This window comes from Lepidochelys olivacea (assembly GCF_965140295.1).
Source record: "Lepidochelys olivacea isolate rLepOli2 genome assembly, chromosome: 6".
NCBI lineage: Eukaryota > Metazoa > Chordata > Testudines > Cheloniidae > Lepidochelys > Lepidochelys olivacea.
Genome location: NC_140416.1, coordinates 60,488,467 through 60,511,618, shown reverse-complemented (window position 1 = coordinate 60,511,618; position 23,152 = coordinate 60,488,467). Strand labels below are relative to the sequence as shown.

The following is a 23,152-nucleotide window of genomic DNA, read 5'->3' as shown; positions in this document are numbered from 1 at the left end:
AAATAAATCCAACTAAAATTCAGGCTTTAAGCTTCTAGTGCCCAAAAGTGAGACTAGAATGGACAGTCCGTAAACTGTGTCCACGCCCCCCACACACCTGGGTGTGCTACAAGGATATTTGCTTCAATCTTCTTCCTAAGGCCAGTTATGACTCTGGGATCCTGATATCCCTTTGTAAAGCTTTCAGTGTTAATGTGGAAGCAAGTCTTTCAGCAGATGTAAATCTTAATCTCCTTTGATAACATTACTGAGATCAGCTTTTTCCAACCAACGAAAGATATTTAGACTAGAAACAGTGCAATTAGAATGTGTTCCTGGTAGCTGTCTCCCTTTCCTCTCCTGTCTTAACCCTTCCCACTATGATCAGTGAAATACTCCTTTATTCCAGTCCCCTGCTGCCTGTTCATGCAGGCTAGAGTCCTGTTTGTGGCTTTCTCATAGCTTTTTCCATAGTAAATAGATTAGTGTTCAGGACAACACAGCATTTAGGCTGACTTTGTTGACAGAAGAATCATAATGGGGAGAACTTCTGCAGGCAAAACCTATTGGTACTAATCTTCTCTAAGAGGAGAAGAGAATCACACAAGAAGTTTAAATAATGCCCTTAATAACCTTGCTGCCGCAAATGTTAGGCAAAGCAATTTTCCAGTGTAACCTACTTCTCAGCCCAGTATAAATACAAACTCCTTTAGTCTGGTGTACAAGGCCACATCAGTTAACCTTTGACCAAATGCTTTAAAGATTGGGTATGTTACTATTTCATGTTGATTTGCACTGAGTTGCCTGAAGGTTTCACTCTTGCTCCCAGACAGAGATTGGGATCTACCCCTTCATCCTCATACAGGGGGGAAAAATGGTACAAGAGATCAGAATAGATGCTCTTAAGAACAACAGAGAAAATTTAAGAAGCATAAGGTCTTAGCTTCCATGTCAAAATAATATACAGTGAAAGAACCCATGGGTCTAAAGGCACTACCCGGGGGTGCTGCTCTGTCAGGCCTCTCCAAAGCATATAAGTCTCTGATTTCTGATGCCTTTTTGGTAAGGATGAGCTTAAAACTATTAAGATCCTAGAGAAGGGCAACAGGTATGATGAGAAGTAAAAGGGAAGTAAGAGATTCCAGAGAAGAAATTAAAGACTAAGGCCAATTTCAAATCTGGCTGCCCAAAATTAGGTTCTGAATCCATGTTTCGGTTCCTAAATAAATTATCTGATTTTCAGAGGGCCCTGTTATATAGAATTGCATCATTCTGTGCATTATAAGGACCTTTATATCTTGAAGCATCCATACTATTAGCCGCTGTTGGAGACATCATACTAAACTAGAAAGACTACTGCTCTGTTCTGGTTTGACAGCTAATGTAGGGTAGCAGTTTTGTGGCACTAGGATGGCATTGTTCCAGAGCATTGTTGAAAATACCTAACACCAAGGGGAAAATGAACATTTTTAAAAAAAGATCAGCTAGGAGAGCTTGTTGGTGAATGTGTTTGTGAGATTGATTTGAAGCTTTATTTTCTTTGCTATGAGATTGGGATCATTTAGAAACATTCCAGTCTCATTATTTTACCTCCTAGATGCCATCATTTGTGCGAACTGGATTTACATTCTGGTCATTCTTATCAATAGTCTGTTGACCTGTTGCTGACTCTCTTGTTATCTAGGGAGAAGCAGAGTTTGCCCGCATCATGAGCATTGTAGATCCCAACCGCTTGGGTGTAGTGACATTCCAGGCCTTTATCGACTTCATGTCCCGGGAAACAGCAGATACTGATACTGCTGACCAGGTCATGGCTTCCTTCAAGATTCTGGCTGGAGACAAGGTGAGTTTAGACTTTCGAAGGGAAACTAATGCTACTTTTACATAAAAAAGAAAACTCTGGCTCAGGAGTGCCCGAACTGATGTGAAGAGACAAGCAGTATAATTCCTCAGAGGTGAACAATGAAACACTCTGCAGTCATGTGTAAATCTCTGCTTCCCGACCAACTCTAATGCACAAAGTAAATATTAAACAAGAAACCAATGTAGCTAATATTTCAACACAAGTGTCTCTTGGAGCCAAAAATGTTTACTACCTTGAAGTAAAACACATTTCTACAAAAGTTGGAAGTCATGGACAGAAAAGGAACCAGTATCAATCACTGATGTCAGCTGATGTTTCTTATACACACAATCACTACAAATTAGCAGCGCAATTTCCTTATCTTAACTTAAACAGTTTGGAGCCATGATACTAAAGTAACTAAAGTGCATGATTAAATTCAATAAACACAGTACTGATCAATTGTGTTTTGATTAATCTTGAAAAAGCTGAATTACTGGACATATACAAATTCAAGTAGTTTTTTCACATGTGACAATTTACAATGACATGTAAGTGTGTGTCTTACGTAATCAGTATCAGATTTTCATTGATTTGAGGATAACCTCTATCAGTTAACAAACGATTTTCAAATATCTACCTTTTAACCATATTATTACAAATACTATATGATAGACAGGAAAACTCTCTCATTTTGGCACCTGAGGCGGGGAGCTCAAATGACGCCCCCATGCCCCCTCACTTGGGCCAAAACTTTGAAAGGTCCCAATTCTGCCTTCTTCCTGATATTCCTGTTCTACTCCTCTCATGGTACTGCTCTGCTACCTAACCCAATAAAGGAGAACTAACAACTTGAAATGCCTTGTTCAAAAATGTTAAGTAACACTTAACTTTCAACAGCAAATGTAACTTTTCTTGTCTGCATAGTAAACACTGGCTTTTTAATCTGTTTGAATAATCAAAGTGGTGCTTTCCGTGCCTTCTTGGTTGCAAAGATTGGAACTGCTTCCTGCTGAAGGTCCACAGTCTGGGCCAGCTCATGCTCTATTGAGATGGTTGGAAGGCCGACCAGCCTCTCCTGTGTCCTTGTGGAGCGTAGATGTGTGTTTATTAACTTCAGCTTGGAGAAGCTGCGTTCTCCACTGGCAACTGTTACAGGAAGTGTTAGAAGTATGCGCAGAGCAACAAAAGCATTTGGAAAGAGGGCGGTCATCTTATTTATGCACATATATTCCAGAACAGCCTTTGGAGTTGATCCTGCTGAAATGTATCTTGAAAGGGCTTTCAGTTCATCACCTAAATCACTCGCATCAATATCGCACATGTCATCATGTGTCAACACTGTCTCTAGTGCCCTGCATTGCTGGTGTAGGTCTTCTTCAGGTATAGTGAGGCGTTTTGGAGTATCATACAACATCCCAAATATACTGCTGTGTTCCTTGAGCTGCATGAAACGTTCTTCAACTGACTGTATTGCACAACCTAGCACTTGGTTAAAGAATTCAACTTGGAATTGTTGTTTGGGGTCTCTTATGGGATTATCCCGGGCCTCATAATCAAAATGACCTCTTCAGTGACTCTTGTATTCTTGAATGGGTGGGAAAATAGTTTCAGTGTGAAGTTCCTCTGCCAACTTCTGTGCACTCTTCAGAATGTTTTGAAATCCCTCATCTGACCGGAAAGACTGTAGGTATGACTTTGCTTTGTCCAGTTGTTCCGTTGCTCCAGATATATCAAGGTCAACACCTTGGAGTCTCTTGCTCACAACATTTATTTCAAACAGTATGTCATGCCACAACACTAAGCCACACAGAAATTTGAAGTTATGTATGTTTCTGGTGATTCCATTTCCTTCTGCCACTGTTCTCCCATGAATAGTTCCTGTCATAGCATTGTCCTCCATAATGGCAACTAGGACATCATCTATCTTCCCAATTTGGTGTTTGATAGGCTTTATCGCCTCCACTCGACTTTCCCATCGTGTGGCACTTAGTGTTTTCAGTGTCAGAAGGATGTTCCCAGATGTTGATTCAGAGAGAAATACACAGATTCTTTGAATTGCGTTAAAAAATTCAGCAGCCTTACTAGAAGCTGATGCTGCATCACTGACCACCAACCTCAATGAATGAGAACTGCATGGGACACAAAAAGCTTGAGGGTTTAACTCTCGGGTCCGTGTCTGCACTCCTCTGTTCTTTCCTCTCATGTTGGCACCATTATTGTAGCCCTGACCTCTCATGTCAGCTATCGCAATTCCCATATCTTCCAGCTTTTTAAGAAGCACATTTGTCATACCAGCTCCTGTAGTATCATCAATGTCAATAAATTCTAGAAAATGCTCTGACAGTCACCCATTGTAGGGACATTTTCCCTAGGTTCTTTTGTTGTCACAAAACGCACCATTAAAGTCATTTGTTCCGTATAGCTGATGTCAGGTGTCCAGTGCAGAATAACAGAGCAATATCTTGCTGATTTCAGATCTGCCACAATCTTCTGTTTGACTTTTGTTGCCAGTAACTCTGTGATCTCATTTTGAATTGTTTTTCTTAGGTAGTGGTGTGTGTACATTTCTTGGGTGGTGACTCTTCTTAGATGCTCCTAGAGTACAGCATCAAACTCAGCCATCAGCGCCATAATTTTAAGGAAGTTTCCATTGTTTGGCACATACAGCTGATCCAAAGTGCCACGCAGTGCTAGGTTTTGGGTAGCAAGCATTCTCACAATGGCAATGAGCCTTTTCAGAACATTTTGCCAATAAAGACTCTGATGCAATCTTCTCTTGGTGCTGATCATCTATGGTGGCCTTTAACCTTAGTCTCATCTCAAACTCTTTCCACCTATGGAGTGCTCTCTGGTGATTTGCTCTCTGGGTCCTAGCGGCACCCCTCCACAGTCTGGCACCTGAGGCAGCCCCCTCAGTTTGCCTCCTGGTAAGGCCAGCCCTGACTCCCAGAACCAGAATAGATTATAACTTCTCTAGATTTGGTTAATCAGGGGAATGAATGTACCAACAAATCATAAATTTTTCTTGCATAAAATCACTGGCAATTCCTTAATTAGCTAATGAAATAAATTTAATCTTAATATATCCCAATAATTTCTAATAATTTTGGTGATCTGTTTTGAAATATGACAATATGTAGTAAAAATATTGGAATACCATGTGAATTGAAATCTCAGATTTTAATGAATTATCCTAGTTTGAGTACATTTTTCATGTTTCGTTAATGACTTAACTATAATCTCCTATTTCATCCATCTTTTGTTACACATTCTCTGTGATCAGGGTATATCTCCTGTCTCAACAGTTGTGTAGTAAATTCCTAATTATTTCCACAGGATGAAAATTACAATGTAAATAACATTATCTGTAGTTTTGCGATAGAGTATTAAATTTAAACTTGATTACTGTGTAGTTCCAAAAAAGGATAATTATCAATATTAATTTGTTTTAAAAGTTATACTAAAATACTTTTTGATTCACATTGCACTAAGAAGGTAATCCTCCCTCAAACTCCATTCATGAACATAAAAGCAGAACACTTAATGAACGAATTGGGAAGTCAAAGGACAGAAAACCTCTGACATCTAAATATCTTTTAGATGCTTCTAAATAAAATTGTCCATGAGTCTGTTAGCTACAGAGAACTTAAGGGCCTAACTGGCTCCTACTACTTCAGTTGACTGCCTGTTCTCCTCAAGTGGGTTCAGGGAAGCAGCAGGAAACAGGAAGCTCCCTGCTTAGCTCACGTTCAACAAACTGATATCTTCTATCCAGAATGTGAATTGGTGATGGGCCAGACTAGCTTCAGTGTGTTTACATTTCCAATAGCCAAACCTAGCTGGAGGTTTACTTCCTTTTGAGAAATGTCCATAGGAGTAGTGGGGCGTAGGAAAAGCAAGGAGAGTGGAGGGAGAAAACGATGAAAAAAATAAAAATTCTTTGGTAGACAATGTTGTCTGCTGCCTGTGCTGATATAATTTACCAGCACCGGTAGGAACTAATTCGTTGCCTTGTGGATGCCATGTTTCTCTGGAGAATGAGTCACTGAGGCCACATTTTGAAGCCTTAAAATCAACTTCTAGGATGCAATAGGGCACTCATCTTTTCAGTGCTTGTTAACAAGGGACTGGAGGTAATGAACAATTTCTGCTTCTTCCCATTCACCTTAAACAAGAACCACACCATCAGCAAGACAACAGGCAGTCTGACACTGACAACCTCCTTTCTCTCCCACACAACCACTCCGGGCCTTCCAGGACTTTTCTCCCAATATAATCTCTCTCTCCATTGCTGGTCCCTGGCCAAATTCCAACTAGAGTATTGCATTCTGCCTTCCTGCATACCCAGTGTGCCTTCAATGGGATACAGTATTCTTAATATACTGTCTTAAACTGTAGCACAGTTGCCCCACTGCACCCCTGAGCATCAGGACTGATTTGTAGAGTACTTTCTAAGTAGCACCACTTGCTGGAAATAATTATTTGTCTCTTGTTGTTTTCGCAGAACTACATCACTGTGGATGAATTACGACGGGAACTGCCTCCTGATCAAGCTGAATATTGCATTGCTAGGATGGCACCATACAGTGGGCCTGATGCTGTACCTGGTGCCCTGGACTATATGTCCTTCTCCACAGCGCTCTATGGCGAAAGTGACCTTTAACCTCTTCCTTTCTCCACACAACATATTTCCCACCCTCTCTCCCGTCCAAGCGCACTCTTTCTGTATGCAAAGCAGCCTCTGCTCCGCCTTCTTTTATTTTGTGTCTCCGTTTTTGCTTCAGATAACAGATCATGTTTATAAGGGGGGACACTCAAATGACCGTCTACCTTGCCCCTGAAATGACAGTTTACAAAATTATTTTCTGCAAAAAAAAAAAAGTTACATTTAAAAATAGACATATTTTATTATAGAAAAACAGGTATTTTTCTCCATCAAATTAAAACGTAAAGAGAAAATTTAAAAATATTGCACCAAATGTTTTGTGTTGTGACATAGGAAATTGAGCACAGTGTTACATTCCATTCTCCTTTACAAAAATTAAATAGAAAGGGGGAAAAAAAAGGAAGCCACCTGTACTGTTAACTTTTCCATTTTCATATGTCTTTTTATCATGTTTATCTTGGGATGGGGAAGGGGGGGTCAGACACGCAAGTGCATGTGTTTGCTGGTTCACTCATTTCATGAAAATATTTTATGATAAACTTTTGAAATTGCTGTGTTTTCTAGGGAAAAAATAATGTACACAGCTCATGTTTTCATATTTAATTAAAAATTTTCAATATGCCTCCTATGTTTCAGTGCACAACTTTTTGTTGTTGCTGAGAGTTGTCTGGTTTCAGAATATGAAGCTTGAGAGTTGGTAACTTTGATATATTGCTTGTCACAAACCATATTAAAAATTTCTTGTGATAACAAATCTAGACTTCCTTCATTTGTCTAGTGGATTTGTTTAATTCCATTTAATCAAAACCCTGAACACAAGTAGATTCTTTCAAAATCAATTTGATAGCTTTTAAAAAAAAATCTTCATAATACCTGAGGTTAAATGTTTAACTCCATTTCCTTAGAAGCTTTTCCTTTGTGTTGAATGATGATGAAATTTACATAGCTGGTAGATACTTACAAACAGCTTCAAATGAGAAGTCTTATCACTGCAAAATAGCATCTTTTTTTTTTATTGCTACAAGACCAGCTCAGAATGTGTGTCTGGAGTTAAATAAACCCAAAGTTTTAAATGGTCTGATTAACATTCCTCCCCCCGTCGAAGCTTAACAGTAAGTATCTTAGTATTTGTGATGTTATCACTTCAGTCACCATAGTGTTTTTCATGTTTCTAACATGTTTAAACAAACCAACTGCCCACTGACAAAACTCTCTACAGGCCTTCTTTAATTATCATAAGAAAGCAAAAAAAGGGCATTTAAACCTTCCTATCCCTCCTCACTTTGCAGGTAACCTTTAACCTTCCCTAGTCTTCATCCCTTCTGCAACCTTAATGGAAACGAAGGAGTTTTCTCCAGTAAAGATTTCTTCACATGTCTTTTTCACCATGATCAGATGTCAGGGACTCTTAGCACTTTCAGCCAGTTTGTTCTTAGACTAATAGATTGCAGGAGTGCAACATTAATTCACAAAGTGACAAGGAACACCTGCTACTTTCAGTGCTGTTGCCCAGCAGAGTCAGTTCTGATTTCCTGGGGTTAGGCTGGTTTCTGAGCAAGAATAGACTTTTTTTTTTAAATCCTTCAACTGAATACAAATTTATGTTCTTATTCTTAATATAGTGTGTGACCTGTAGTAGAAATCACTGGGCTGTCATGTAATCCCAACCTGACAAAACCTGCCTGCAGTATCTGGGAAAGGGGAGAACAAATTCTGCTGATGTGCTTAAAAAATTCTTAAACTGCCTGTTGTCCCTTCCTCCGGCCTACCAGAGGTGGTAACTTGTCACCAAAGGGTACAGCTGAACACAGTTTAGTTACAAGACCAAACTGTACTAAGCACAGTTCATCTTGAGCAGCTGAGGGGCACAGAGAGGTTATGTGACTTACCCCAGGTTGCACAGCAAGTCACTGTCAGAACTGGATTAGAATCAAGGTCTCCTAACTGCCAGACCTGCACTTTAAACAATTAGACCATACTTCTCCCTACTTAAAACTTTGCAGGACCCTATATAATACACCAGTAATTTTTTAAAACGTGTAGCTGGATCATCATCTTCTTCCCTGGCAAGCTCATCTATATGACTTGCAATTCACAGCACGTAATTACTATGCTTTACAGGAAAAGGAAATGTTCTTGTAAAGGACATGCAGTGCAGTTCCTACTAACTTTATTTTTGCTTCAAATTAAAAAAATGCTAGAAAAAGAAAGCATACATGCTCTGGGGACTCTTGACTCCTGGATGTAGGGGGAAAAAGGAGCCCTTCCTCCTTATTCCACTGCGAATTTTGGGAAGAGAGATTTTAACTTTTCATGGCTATTCAGTCTTTTTATGTACATGGTATGATTGAATTAGCTATATGTCCCAAACCAGACTAGTTTACTGTACCTAAAATGGAGCCAGAGGGCTCTTTGGATTTAGAATGACCCTTTTGGGGGGGAAATTGCTAATAGTACTTAGCAATGTCCACTCTTACTCTGATCTCAGTGTACTTCACAAATGTTAATTATTTATTCTGTTTTACAGTAGTGCCTACAGACCATGATTCCATTGTGCTAGACACTCTACACTGCTTCACAACACCCTGTGAAGCAGAAAAGTAGTAATATCCCTGTCTTACGTAGAGAGAGATTCGGTGATTTTTCCCCAGCTCACTCAGCACATCAGTGGCAGTGTTAGACTGGTAGCTGTTATACATGAGTCCTGACTCAGTTGTGTACACTAATCACTATACAACACTGCATCCTCTGGGTTAAGATGTTAACAACATTCTCATGGGTGCCCTGGTTCTGTGTAGTTAAAAACAGCCTCATATCGGCAACAGTGGTAGGTGGTTTGAATTTAAAATCTTAGCTGCATCTACTGTATCTTGGGCTCCCCTTTCAGCTTAGGTGGCTGGCCTTGGGTAGCCTGGCCAGAGTTTACATGTCTGGTTCCCTGTTCTTCAAAACTGCATCTGGTGATACACCCCCGTTTCAGATATTGTGCATTAGGAGCAAAGCAGTTTGGCCCTGATCCACAAATATACTTCGGTGCCTAAATCCCAGTTTTAGGCACCAATGTGATCCACAGAACTCCGGTGAAACTCCTGTAGGTGCCTAAACTCACTCAGTGCCTAAGTCTTCAGGGTCAAAGTTCCCTCTGTGGCTAAGTTTCTGCCTCTAGGCAGCTCTGGATGCCTATCTCACGCCTAAGCCTTAGAGTGATCCATTATCTGGGAAAGAGGCATTTGTCTGCCTAACTTGAATGGGGCAGTCCAATCTGCTAGGTACGCACCAGGCTGTGTACCAGATCAGGTCCCAGCCACGGTTTGAGGGAGTGCTGTCTACCTTACAACTCTTAGCCCACTTGTTAAGAGTACTTGCCAGGAATGTGGGAGACCCAGGCTCCATTCCCCTGCCCTCTCTGCCTGAAGAGGAGACAGGATTTGAACAGGGGTTTCCTGCCTCTTAGGCCAGTACTCTAACCACAGACATATGACACATCCTTATGTGGGGCTTATCAATCTGTCCTACTGAAGATGTTCCACTCTGTATAAATATTTAGTCATTGGAGTAGGGGCACTGGATCCTGGGTCTCCCATTTCCCAGGTGTGTGCTCTAATCATTGAGCTATGGAGTCATTTTCTTTCTCTCTGACCCAATGACTCTAAGTCTCCCACATTCCAGGAAAGTTATAAGGTGGGGAGCACAACCACCAGCAGCGATTTTCTGTGGAGTGAAGCAGCAGCTTTTTATTTTAAGCTAATATTTTTAGTTTCCAACAATAAATTAGCTGCAGTCAGTACTGATTAAATTAACCGATGGAAATGGTTATTTGTATGAGAATGTTGATCCACAGGTTTTCAAAGCTAGGGCTAGTTTTTTCACTGGGGGGGGGAACCAATTGGACAATGTGGTCTCTACTCACAAAATCTCCTTTTCAAGGGGATTTTCTTCAGTCCTGCCATGCTCAGTATTTTCCAGATGTGAACTGTGATTTTTTTTTTTAAAATGATTTTCCAGATAGGTCTCCGAGAATTCAACAATCTTAATGTTGACATCTAGCCATTTGAGGTCTTCATACCTGACACGGTGTGACTTTCTAATGATAGAGTGACAAGGGCAATATTAATACTTAGAGAGAGAAGATGGAGTGAGGAAGTATCTTTTATTGGACCAACTTCTGTTGGTGAGAGAGACAAGCTTGTATGTTTCTCACCAACAGAAGTTGGTCCAATAAAAGATATTACCTCCCCTACCTTGTCTCATATCCTGGGGCCAGCTACAACAATGCTGCAAACATATGTAGATTGTAACTATGTTTTAGCTGCCAAAACTTAAACTGAAGATTTCCAACAGCTTCCCAGATAGTTTTTGTTTTTTTAAAATAATTGGCACACTATTTCAATGGTGCCAGCAGTGTCCTTGTAAGTGAATGAATATTCCAGGTATTCTGCAATGATAGGAACTCTTAGTTGCAGATGTTTGCATCTTCCTTAAATAGTTCCAACTTCTTTCATAAGCTTTGCTTTCAAACATGTTGTCCGCTGTCATCTCTTATCCTCAATTTTAGTTTTGCCAAAATGTTCAGTGAAGTGGGCAACAATCAAGTCATTAACCCAAAGGTGGCACATGTGCCTATGTTGGCCATCACTGCTGTAGCAGATTTACAACAGAAATGGCTGAGTCATAGCACTGAGGTTATTTAAACTGCCATTGTGATTCCTCCTCAACTGGGTTTTTTTTTCTTTATTTCAGTCAAAGGCTTTAGATCATGTGGGTTATGGCAAGTTGGGAAATGGGGAGAAGGCTGCATTTAATACTAAATGAATAGAGCAGGAGACAGTAGATGCAATGCATGCTTGCACATTAGGGAGAAAGAAGACACCTTAGAGTGCTACCTCTAATGAGCTTAGTTTAGAAAAGCGCTTATTCCTCTGTATTGTACCCATCCAATTTAATCTTAGCGACTGCTTGCTTATTTCAGCCAAATTACCACACTGGAAGTCATGAATAAAGGAGGCTAACTATTTATAATTGCTGGGAAAGAACCAATTTGAACTAAAATGACTTTTTTAGAAGTCGGAATGCAGGTGTGATTGTTTCAGACTAGCAAAAAAATCACTCTTGTAGACAGTGGAATGGGACAGCTTTCTGTTGTGGTAGCCAAATATTAAAACTCAATCCTATTGAACTAAGGGAATCTTTGCTTTCAAAAGAGCTACTGTTATATAAGCCTTAAAATCCATTAGCTCAACTATTAGAAGAATTTAACATAAACCTAAATTAACAGACCTATGTTGCCTGGCCTGTTAGCTACCCTAGATTCTCCCCATCATGCCCAAAGGAGCTAGCTCTGATCTACATCTTTCAAAGAGATCCATATTTACTTTTCTGACAAAATAACAGTCAAGGGCCTGATGCTTTGAGCTTTTGTGCATCGATTCCTGAGCAGAGAAGTTATCCATAAGTAAAGGTAGAGATTGGTGAGGCGATACTGTAGAGATGAGTGCTTTAATCATGTCCAGATTGGCTTGAATCTCCTCCAGCTAAAACCAAAACTAAAGGAAGACCTGTTAAATGATCTAGTCCTGTGGTTCTCAACCAGGGGTATGTGGAGGTCTTCCTGGGGGTACATCAACTTATCTAGCTATTTTCCTCATTTTACAATAGGCTACATAAAAAGCACCAGTGAAGTCAGTACAAACTAAAATTTCATACAATGACTTGTTTATGCTCCTCTATATACTGAAATGTAATTATAATATTTCTATTCCAATTGATTTATATTTATATGGTAAAAGAAAATTAGCAATTTTTCAGTAATGTGCTTTGACACTTTTGTATTTTTATGCAAATGTGCTGATTTTGTAAGCAAGTAGTTTATAAGTGAGGTGAAACTTGAGCATACCCAAGACAAATCAGACTCCTGAAAGGGGGACAGTATCCTCCTCTGGAAAGGTTGCGAGCCAGTGATCTAGACCATGCCCTGTGGGCCAGTGCAAAATGGTTTCCCACAGAATATTCTCCAGTCAAATGTTATAATGGCTTCGCCAACTCTGAAAACTAAAACCATGATCAAGAAGTATTTCCTTACTTATTTTTATTCTATTTGTAGTTTGAACCCCTTGCACCACCCTAAATGATTCCATCCTTGCCATTCAGCCCCTCCCAATACTTGTCAACAGTTTGCATATTATTGACCACCCCACTGGTCAGTTTGGCCAATCTATAATTAGATCTAGCTATTAGACTCCCCAACCCTGTAGTATCTGGGTTTCTCTAAAATATTTAATTTAGCCTTACAATACCCCTGTGAGGCCGAGAGGTAGGAAGTACTACAGCAGGGGTTCTCAAACTGGGGGTCCTGACCCCTCAGGGGGGTCACAAGGTTATTACTAGGGGGGTTGCGAGCTGTCAGCCTCCACTCCAAACCCCACTTTGCATCCAGCATTTATAATAGTGTTAAATATATAAAAAAAGTATTTATTAATTTATAAGGGGGGGGTCACACTCATACTAGCTGAGTGAAAGGGGTCAGCAGTTTGAGAACCACTGTACTATAGCCTGTGAGGTAGGGAAGTACCAGTTCTCCCCAATTTCAATCCAGTGCTTTAATCACATGACCATTGTTTTCTCATTCTCCATAAACCATTTCCTCCAGTCCTTTAATTTCTGTTGTTGCTTTTTTATGAATTACCTTGGCTTTGTTGTACAGTTTTGTCTAAACCCAAGAACTACCTGAAAAAGGTGCTGCGGCACAGGGAAAAACTTTGTCAAAACATTTTATCCCTTTATTACTAAGCATATTCAAATGACACTAATATTGTTTGTCTTCGGCTCCTGGTGCTTATGACTTCAAGCAGGGAATAATCTTGTGTTTGGGGCTCTGTGACATTCCCCAAAGGTACCAAGGGTTGTGAGGTACCTCACCACCACCTGCTCTTAGTGTGAGGAAATTTTGTCTCTGCCTGCTGTGGATCAGCTCCCTGAAAACACTAGCCTCTATCAATTCAAGAACTACCTTCCAGGCCTCCGCAGCCTCTCTCCATACAAGTTAACAATAGATATGCACCAACAGCAGAGTCCTCCGTGTTCAGTGTAGTGTCTAGCCCCTTAACTACTGAACACTCATAGCGACACCAGTCCTGTGTTCCCAAACAAACACTGCAGCTTACTTACCTTAGAACATAGCTTCACTGAACATGCAGCACGTAGATATAGTGAAAACAAGAACGTTTATTATCAAAGAACAGAGATTCAAGCGATGAGTAAGAATATTGGGAACAAATACAATTATAACATGCTTTCTAGAGCACAGAAAGCCTTCATTCTGCAGTTAAAGAACAGGTTTCAAGGACTTGCAGACCTTTATGAAGAGGAGGGGAATGTAGATGAGATCAGCAGGAAGTGGGACAAAGTAACAGCAATTTATAAACAGAGCAGTGAAGCCTGTCTAGGCTACAGGCAGAAGAGAAGGAAGGGGTGGATTACACTCAGCACACGGAATGCCATAGGAACAGACGAGCCCTGAAAAAAAAAAAAAGTTTTAGGCACAAAATCCCAAAAGCTAAAGGAAAAATACCACGAGCAGTATAGCAAGGCACACCGGGAGGTCAAATGCCTTGTGAGAGCAGACAAACGGCATTATATTGATGATCTGGCAACACAAGCAGAGAATTCAGCTGCTCATGGTGAAAAAGGAACAGTCTACAAAGTGGCTTATCAGTGGTAAACGGCAGACACCAACAAACACTCATCAGGAACAAACAAAGCCACCTACTAAAAACCAAAAAAGAGCAAGAAATGCACTGGACAGAGCATTTCAAAGAATTGCTGAACAGGGAGCCACTTAACGAGGAAGCAAACATCCAGGAGGCAGAAGATCTTGATATCAACACACACCCCAGCTAAGGAAGAGATCATTCAAGACATCAAATCCTTAAAAAATGGGAAAGCTCTTGGCAAGGATAACTTGAATGAAGACTCTTTCAAGGTAAATCCTAAATTAGCAGCATCTATTCTGGCCCCTCTATTTACATCAGTCTGGGAACAGGAAAAAGTGCCCGTTGATGAGCGGACCAATGGGATTATAGTGAAGATGCCAAAGAAAGAAACTCTCAGTGATTGTAATAACTGGTGTGGTATCACACTTTTATATGTGCCAAGCAAAGTACTGTGTCAGATCATAGTCCAACGTATATCAGAGGCAGTTGATAGCATTCTCAGAAAAGAGCAAGCTAGTTTTCAGAAAGGGCGTGGATGCACAGATCAGATCTTCGCTCTACGAAACATAACAGAACAGGGCTTAGAATGGCAACGGCAACTCTACATAAATTTCATAAACTTTTGACAGCATTCAAAGGACCAGCCATAGCACATTCTGCGGGCATATGGAATTCCTTTCCGTATAATCAACATAATCAAAAGCTTCTATTTCAACTTTACATGCAGTGTTGATCACAGTGAGCTCAGTTTTGAAGTCAAAACAGGAGTACAGCAGGGGTGTGTCATGTCTGCAATCCTCTTCAACATTGCCATCCACTGGATAATGCGGTGTACAACAGAAGACACGCCAAGAGACATTAAATGGATACTCGTCTCATTCCTTGAAGACCTGAACTTTGCAGATGATGTCACTCTCCTATCACATACCCAACACCATATACAAGAAAAAACAACTTGAGTCAACGCATTCAGCCAGCAAATTGGACTGAAAATCAACCGCAATAAGACATATCATGACCTTTAATATTGCCTCACCGTCACCAGTACGGTTAGAGGATTATGTTCTCACCAATGTAGAAACATTCACATATTTGGGCAGCACCATCAGCCAAGACGGTGGAACAAGCCAGGACATCTGGAACAAAATCAGTAAAGCCAGGAACACCTTCAGGAGCTTAAACACTGTCTGGAAATCATCAAAAAACAAAACCAAACAAGATTTATCAGAGCTGCGTACTTTCAATACTACTTTATAGTGCAGAATGCTGGGGAATGAGAAAATATGACATGTCCAAACTGTCTTCATTCCATACACCCTGCCTCAGAAAAATCCTCCGTATCTTTTGGCCCAGAACAATCTCAAACCCACGATCTATTGATACAGCACAGCCAAGTGGATCTGAGCACCATCATTGCCAAGAGGTGCTGGAGATGGATCGGTCATGCGCTTCAGATGGAAACTGATTCCATCACCAGAGTAGCAATAAGATGGACACCTGAAGGCAAGCAAAAACAAGGCTGTCTGAAAACAAGATAGTGAAGAGCTGTGGAAGCTGAGCTGAAAAACCTGAGGCACAGCTGGGGAACCATTGAAAGCCTTGCCAGAAACAGACAGTAGAGGAGCTTCGTCACTGCCCTAAACGCCAGAGGCGTAATAGGAACATGATGATTCTAGAGCATCAACTTAACTAACAAAGCATTCTTCTGTTTCCTAGAAGAAAATTTACCCCAAGTTCTTCCCCCTCCCCCCCCCATTTTCAACCAGTTTGGTTGATATCACTTCTCACTAAGACCAAGCCTGTTGGCAGCTTGTCCTCATAGACTGAGGAATAACTCTGAGTTCATCTGCACCCTGTAGAAACAGTCCCCCAAACCATAGTTTTAGTTTTTTCCAGTTCTGTTTTTTCCTATGTGCTTCTTTCATGTTAATTTCACATCCCACCATTAGCATTTGACTCAGTATGTCAATGAGCTGAATAAGCCTCCATTGTCCTATGACAGTAAAGGTGTTACTTGCCATTCATATCAAGTACAACAGGCTGGAAACCCGTTATGCTCTACAATCTATGCTACCTTGTATTTTGCTTGGACATTTGTTTCCTTCTCTAAATCTGAGGAAGAGTTCTGTGATGCTCAAAAGCTTGGCCCTTCCACCAACAGAAGTTGGTCCAAGATAAAAGACATTATCTCCCACCTTGTCTCACTGTAGTTACCATGTAATTTACCAGAGCATGGCCAGGTCAACTACCTATGGCTCAACAAGGCTGTCAACATTTAGGCCATGTCTACACTACAAAATTAAGTAAACTGAAGTTATGCCAACATACAGCCACCGCAGTAATTAAATCGCTTTTGCATGCCCACACTACGCTCCTTGTGTTGGCAGTGTGCAGCACTTGCATCAGTGCAGTGCATCATGATAGCTATCCTACTGTACAACTCACCACCATGTAGTGCAGGGTGTTTTGGAAAGGGTTTGCAATGCTTCATCGGGGCAAATGAGTCATGCAGGGGAGACTGGGAACATGGGTTCAACATCCCATGATGCAGTTTTCTCCATCCCATCATTCCAGGGCCATCCTATTAAGTTTCATGTCACTTTCCAAAAGCCCTGCAAACCCACATGTCCATCATCTCTGGGAGAACCATGGATCCTGCACAGTATTGTGAGGAGTGATACGAACACAAGACACCTGATCCTGAAGTATTTCCAGAGTCGTGAGACGGAATAATATGATTCCTTGCAGGCTGTCCTGTTGTGTGCCATGGAAAGAAACAATTCATGGTTGTTAGCATTCACATGGTGGAAACAAGCACTGACTGGTGGAATCACATCGTTATGCAGGTATGGGATGACGAGCAGCAGCTGCAGAGCTTTCACATGCAGAAGACCATATTCCTGGAACTGTGTGCAGAGCTCCCCCCAACACCATGACACTGAATTAAGATCTGCACTCACCGTGGAGAAGCGCGTGGTGATTGCTGTGTGGAAGCTTACAATGCCCGATTGCTATCAATCAGTCAGGAACCAATTTGGAGTTGAAAAATCCATTGTGGGGGTTGTGGTGATGCAAGAGTGGAGGGCCATTAATTGTGTCCTGCTAAAAAGGACGGTGACTCTGGGCAATGTTTGAGAAATAGTGGATGGTTTTGCAGCAATGGGGTTCCCTAACTGCGGTGGCGTGACAGATGGCACATATATCCCTATTTTGGCACCAAACCACCTTGTCATGGAGTACATCAACAGAAAGAGCTACTTTTCTATAGCATTGTAAGTGCTGGTGGATCACCAGGGTCATTTCACCTACATCAATGTGAGCAGGTCAGGGAAGGTGCATGACACATGCATCTTTAAGAACACAGGCCTGTACAAATAGCTGCAAGCAGGGACTTTCTTTCCAGACCAGAGGATTACCAAAAGGGATGTTGAAATGCCAACAGTGATCTTGGGAGATCCAGCCTACCCTTGGCTCCCAAGGTTAATGAAACCTTACACCAGCTACCCTGACAGCAACAAGGAATGCTTCAACAATAGGCTCAGCAGGTGCAGAATGACAGTTGAATGTGTCTTTGGCCATTTGAAAGGCCACTGTCGCTGTCTACTCATGACATTAGACCTCAGTGAAAAAAAATATTCCCACGGTCATAGCTGCCTGCTTTGTGCTTCATAATATTTGTGAAGCAAAGGGGGAGAGGTTTCCACAGGGGCGGAATGGCTGTCTGCTGATTTTGAGCAGCCAGACACCAGAGCTATAAGAAGATCACACTGGGGGCCTATACAGCTCAGGGAGACTTAAGGACCATTATAACAATGAGCCACAGAAATGCGTATTGCTCTAGTGTGCTGCACCTGGCATTTTTTTAGTTTGCACCCCAGTTTGAACCTTGTAATGAGAACTCTCTGTGTAGTAATATAATACTGTGAATGCACCTATTGCTAGTATCTGTGAATGATGCCAACCCCAGCCACCATATCTTGTGAACTAATAAAGATTAATTAAGTTTCCATAAATAGACTTTTACTCTGAACCCATGCAAATAGAGATATTTAAAGCTGAACAAAACTTTATAAATACAGGGAAAAGAACCTTTGAAGGGGAAAGAACAGTCACTTCCATTTCACAACACTCTCCCCCAGGTGGAGTGGTAGGGGTATTGCACAGGCCCCGGACACCATGTGGATTGCGGGAGAGGGCATTTAGAGAGGTACCAGAATGCAGTTCTCTATTGGCTGCAGGGGGAGGTGAGCATAGATCTGTTGAGCTTGTAGGTCAGTCAGAGACCACAGCATGTCTGTTTACTCCCTGAGAAGCACTATCATCTCTTGCTGTCCGTTTCTCCTGTCCTCACTATCCCTGTCCATTCTGTCCTCAAGTGTCATCCTCCAGGCCCTCTGCTTGGTATCCAAAGCACCAGAGGCTTGCAGGATCTCCTGGGACATGTCTTCCTTTGTCCTCTTCTGTCTTCTCCTTACCTAACTAAGCCACTCCACTGGTGTGGATGGAGAGAACCTCAAGACCGCACCTGCAGCTGCAAAAGAAACAATAGACAGAGATACTTTTGTGAGTGCGTTCACTCCCCCCTTTATCCACACAAGTAACAAGCACTACTTTCTCACTTCTGCTTGGGATTCATAGAACACAGCAGAATTCCCAGTCATGGTGAGGACAGCCGGGAGGTAGAGGGGACAGCTGGACACTGGAGTGGACCTCATGGGCATAAATATATGCAGATAGAGCCACTGAACTGAATATTGGTAGCATTTTCCACAGACAATGGTGACTTTAGCTGATATCTCATTCCTGAAGATAACAGAGGCTGAAAGGGAACAGCTCCTGCATGCATCTGGCTGCAGACTGGATCCGTATATTGCTAGCCTGTGTGCTCCAATGATGCCTGGTATGGGAAAGTGTCCTACTGTGCCAGAAGAAATAAGGCAGCCTTTTGTCAGAGGATTGCAGACTACCTCCAGGAAAGCTTCCTTGAGATCTCTATGGAATATTCAAGGGCCATCCCAATGCACATAAACAATCTGTTTTTCAAGGGCCCCTCTGCCTAACTGTTGGCAAGCAGACAGCAAATCTACCTCTATTGGTTATTTCACTACCTCTTAAAGCATGATTAAAAATGAGTAAATGAACAGATGTGTCCCAGCAATAGCAAAGCAAACTGCATACTTACCAGAGGTTCCTTCCCCTGCACCAAGCTCGCTGCCTCCTCTTCCAACACCTCATCCTCAGGGTTCACTATGGTGGCCTGTGCCTTCAACTCCCCTGAAGTATCCACAGGGCCCTTGGGGTGGTGCGGGTGTTGTCACTGAGGATGACATATAGCTCCTTAGAGAAACGGCATGTCTGTGGCTCTGCACCAACATGACTGTTTGCCTTCCGGTACGCCTGCTGCAGCTCCTTGATTTTCACGTGGCTCTGCTGCATATCCCCTCCTGTAGCCCTTCTCCCACATCCCCCGAGTGATCTGCTCATCAGTGTCCACATTTCTATGGCTGGATCAGAGCAGTGCCTGCACAGCCTCTTCTCCCCACAGACCCAGGAGATCCATCACCTCCTGTGTACTCCAGGCAGGAGAGCGTTTGCAGCATGGAGTCCGCCTGGTCAGCTGCTATGTGAATGCTCTGGGCCGAGCAAACAGAAAATGGAATTTAAAATTTGTGGAGCTTTAAAAGGGAGGGTCATGTTCTTGTGTACATGGTTGCTGGGCAGCAGGGACCAGAGCAGTCACGGTGGGGCACTGTGGGACATCTCCAAGAAGCCACTAAAGTAGACGTAAACAGTGCAGGTTTGCACTGACATTGCATCGATTGCAATCAACCTTTGCATCGACCTGACTCTATAGTATGTAGAACAGGCCTAGTTGCTGTATTGTTTAATTCTGCTAAGCACATATCGTTAGCACTTTGTCTACACTAGGACTCAAGCCAGTGATGACCTGCTGAATGACCTTGAGCAAATCTCTATGCCTTAGTTTTTCCATCTGTAAAATGTGGATAAAGAGAAAAATACTTGCTGCATTTGTAAAATACTTAACTCCTGCAGATTTCCAAGTATTATTATTATTAATTATATTAGTGGTGTACTACGAACAGAGGGAAGATTGATAGGAACATACAGACACAGCAGCACTCTATTCTGAAAAGAACATAATTTCAGTAGATCATAACTGTCCCCTTACAGTGACTTCTGATGCCTTCTTAATCTCCCTGGGCAGGGTTCTCTTTTCTGTACAGAACTCTTCTCAGCCTTGATTTGTCCTGAATCCTCTTTGAAATGGGTTTCCCTAGCTGTCTAATAGTTTAGGCAATCAAGGAGAGAAGTCCTCTAGTCACAGTGAGATACCCTTACCGGACTCTGCCTCTCCCTGTGTTTTTCTCCCTGCATCGTCTTTCCTGCTCCATCCCCTTTACCTTTGTCACAGAGTAGTGCTGGTCTGCCATGGAGAAGATACAATGAATAGCTCCCCAAAAGGTCCAGTTTGGAATTACACCTCCCATGTGAAAAAAACTTCCATTGAAAAAACTGTTGATTCAAACTACCATTGAAAAGAACTTCACATTATCACAGTTCTAGGCATACTGCTAGGCCATGTCTGTACTCTGCAGACACCAACACTGGGAACAGGACCTCCTTCTGCCATAGGTCTTTTGGCAATTCTGGGTTCTATCTCCAGCTCTAGTACCATGAGTCCTGACTCCCTGTCCGGTATTTTAAGCACTTGACTACACTAGTGGACAAAATCACATGCATCACAAAACCCGAGATATACCTGAGATACATCATTGATATCTTTATCCTCTGGACAGATGACTTAAACGTCCTTTTAGATTTCCACCACTACTTCAGCAACCACCACCTGTCCATTAAACTCTCACTGAAACACTCCCAGACCAACAATCAACTTGCTGGACATCATGATCAGCTTCACCAATAGAACCCTACAGACAACTATATAAAATAAACCCACAGATCACCACACCTGCATTCAGAGATCCAGTCACCACCTCAAAACACACAGAGAAATCTATTCCCTACAGCCAGTACCAGATACAAGACAATATGCTCCAAGGAGAAAGTCCACGATATACACCTTAACACACTTGGAACTGCCTTCCCCAAAAAAGGACATTCCATCAGAGAAGTAGATGACATCATGGAGCAGGCCACCCAAATACCCCAAGAGTACAATACAGAAATAGAACACCCTCCAACCGCACACCCTTAATTGTCATCTACCATCCCACTCTGGAACCCATATGGAGTATCATCAAACAACTACAACCCATACTCAATAGGGACCCCATCCTGAAAGAAATCTTTCCTGAACCCCCTCTTCTATCCTTCAAACAACCCCCCAACTTTGCCAAGCTCATCAGAAGCAAGCTGCCCACAGACCAGGACACATCAACTCAAAGTAGCACCAGACCCTGCCAGAACAACGGATGCAAATAGACATACCTCCTCTGCTTCAGTGAGCAACACCCCACATGACACACCTTTCCAAGTCCTACATGTGCCTATCACAACAGGTGGTGTACCTCACGCAGTGCACTAAATGCCCCAATAACAACTACATGGGTGAAACTAGACAATCACTATGCTCTCAAATGAACTTACACGGGAAAACGATAAAAGACAAGAACACCAGATCACCTTGGGTGAACACTTTTAACAGATCAATCATATAGCTGACCTATCAATCCTCATTCTCAAAGGCAGGGGTCCCCAGTGTGATGCCTGCGGGTGCAATGGTGCCCGCTGGGGCAGTTGTGTGCGTCCACAAGACACCGTGCCGCTGAAATGCCGCTGCCAAGCACGGCCACCGGAGAACCACCTGCAGAAATGCCACCGAGAAGCGTTGCCGTTTCTCGGCCGCATTTCGGTGGCGACGCTTCTTGCCGCTGTCTCTTCTCAAAAAGAAAAGGAGTACTTGTGGCGGGGTGTCTGGCGCCCGCCAGTCTTCTAGGAATAGGAATATGCTATTCCCACAGAAAGCTTGAGGACCACTGCTCAAAGGAAACCTGCACACCACTTTCAAAAGACAAGCCTGGGAGCTTAAATTCATAACTTTGCTAAAAATCACTAAAGACACTAAAAATCATTGACTGAATAATTTATAATTTATTACAACAAACTATAACAAGTTCTCCATTCCCCTCCCCCTTCCCTCCCCCCTATGACTGGATGGGTGCTAACAGGCCATGTCACTTTGAGTGGTCCCTTGAAATATGTATCATTTATGGTAAACAATCTGTCCACCTTGCATTCAGGACACTATAAAGCCAGGTCTACCCTATACACTTAAATCAGTATAAATACGCCTCTTAGGGGTGTGAAAAATCCACACCCTTGAGCAATGCAGTTATACTAACCTGGTGTAGACAGCACTATGCCCATGGGAGACCTTCTCCCATCGACATAGCTACCAGCACTCATGGAGGCGAGTTAACTACACCCATGTGAGGAAGTCTCCTGTCGGCATAGTAACATCTTCACTGAAGCACCACAGCTGTAAAACTGTAAGTATAGACCTGCCTTTCCCAGACCTGAAGAAGAGCTTGTAGCTCAAAAGCTTGTCTCTCTCACCCACACAAGTTGGGCCAATAAAAGAAATTACCTCACTCACCCTGTCTCTCCACCTCTCTTATGTCAGGAATGCTCTGCTCCAGGTACAGCCCAGTCCCAGGACACCCAAAGCAGAGGGAGCAGCTGGAAACCTTGTCTCTGGAGCTACGTCCGCCCTACCGGAGCCCACCGTGCTTAAACTGGACGAGGAACAGCTCCGCCTTGTTTTTGCGTCACTTCCACGTCAGCCGCCACAGAAGGAACTCGACCAGCAGAGGGAGCTCCCAGGCTCCAGCGCGCAGCTCCTCTTCGCCTCGGTCCTACAACTCCCAGCGTGCAGTGCGCCGGCCGGTCCGCAGCGGCACGTCCAGGCGG

At 42.4% G+C, this 23,152-nt stretch overlaps 1 protein-coding gene and 1 long non-coding RNA gene across 6 annotated transcripts in view; one reads left to right on the top strand and one right to left on the bottom strand.

Moving 5' to 3' along the window:
- ACTN1 (actinin alpha 1) overlaps positions 1-7,243 on the top strand; it is a 130,532-nt gene extending 123,289 nt beyond the window's left edge. For all 3 annotated transcript variants that reach the window (XM_084630621.1, XM_084630622.1, XM_084630620.1), the window contains 2 exons: positions 1,664-1,822; positions 6,330-7,243. In XM_084630621.1, coding sequence (XP_084486747.1) covers positions 1,664-1,822; positions 6,330-6,488 — 318 coding nt within the window. In that variant the 3' untranslated portion in view covers positions 6,489-7,243. The remainder of the gene's footprint in view (positions 1-1,663; positions 1,823-6,329) is intronic.
- A 6,099-nt stretch (positions 7,244-13,342) lies between these two features.
- LOC311522963 lies at positions 13,343-22,991 on the bottom strand. 3 transcript variants are annotated; one of them, XR_014712222.1, is made up of 4 exons: positions 22,839-22,991; positions 19,383-19,517; positions 18,290-18,731; positions 13,343-14,003 (listed from the first exon to the last, which is right to left on the bottom strand). It is a non-coding gene; the product is annotated as an uncharacterized lncRNA (long non-coding RNA). The 3 variants fall into 3 exon arrangements; XR_014712223.1 differs by lacking the exon at positions 13,343-14,003 and having other exon boundaries at positions 18,204-18,731; positions 22,830-22,991; XR_014712224.1 differs by lacking the exon at positions 13,343-14,003 and having other exon boundaries at positions 18,204-18,731.
- Positions 22,992-23,152: the final 161 nt, after the last annotated feature.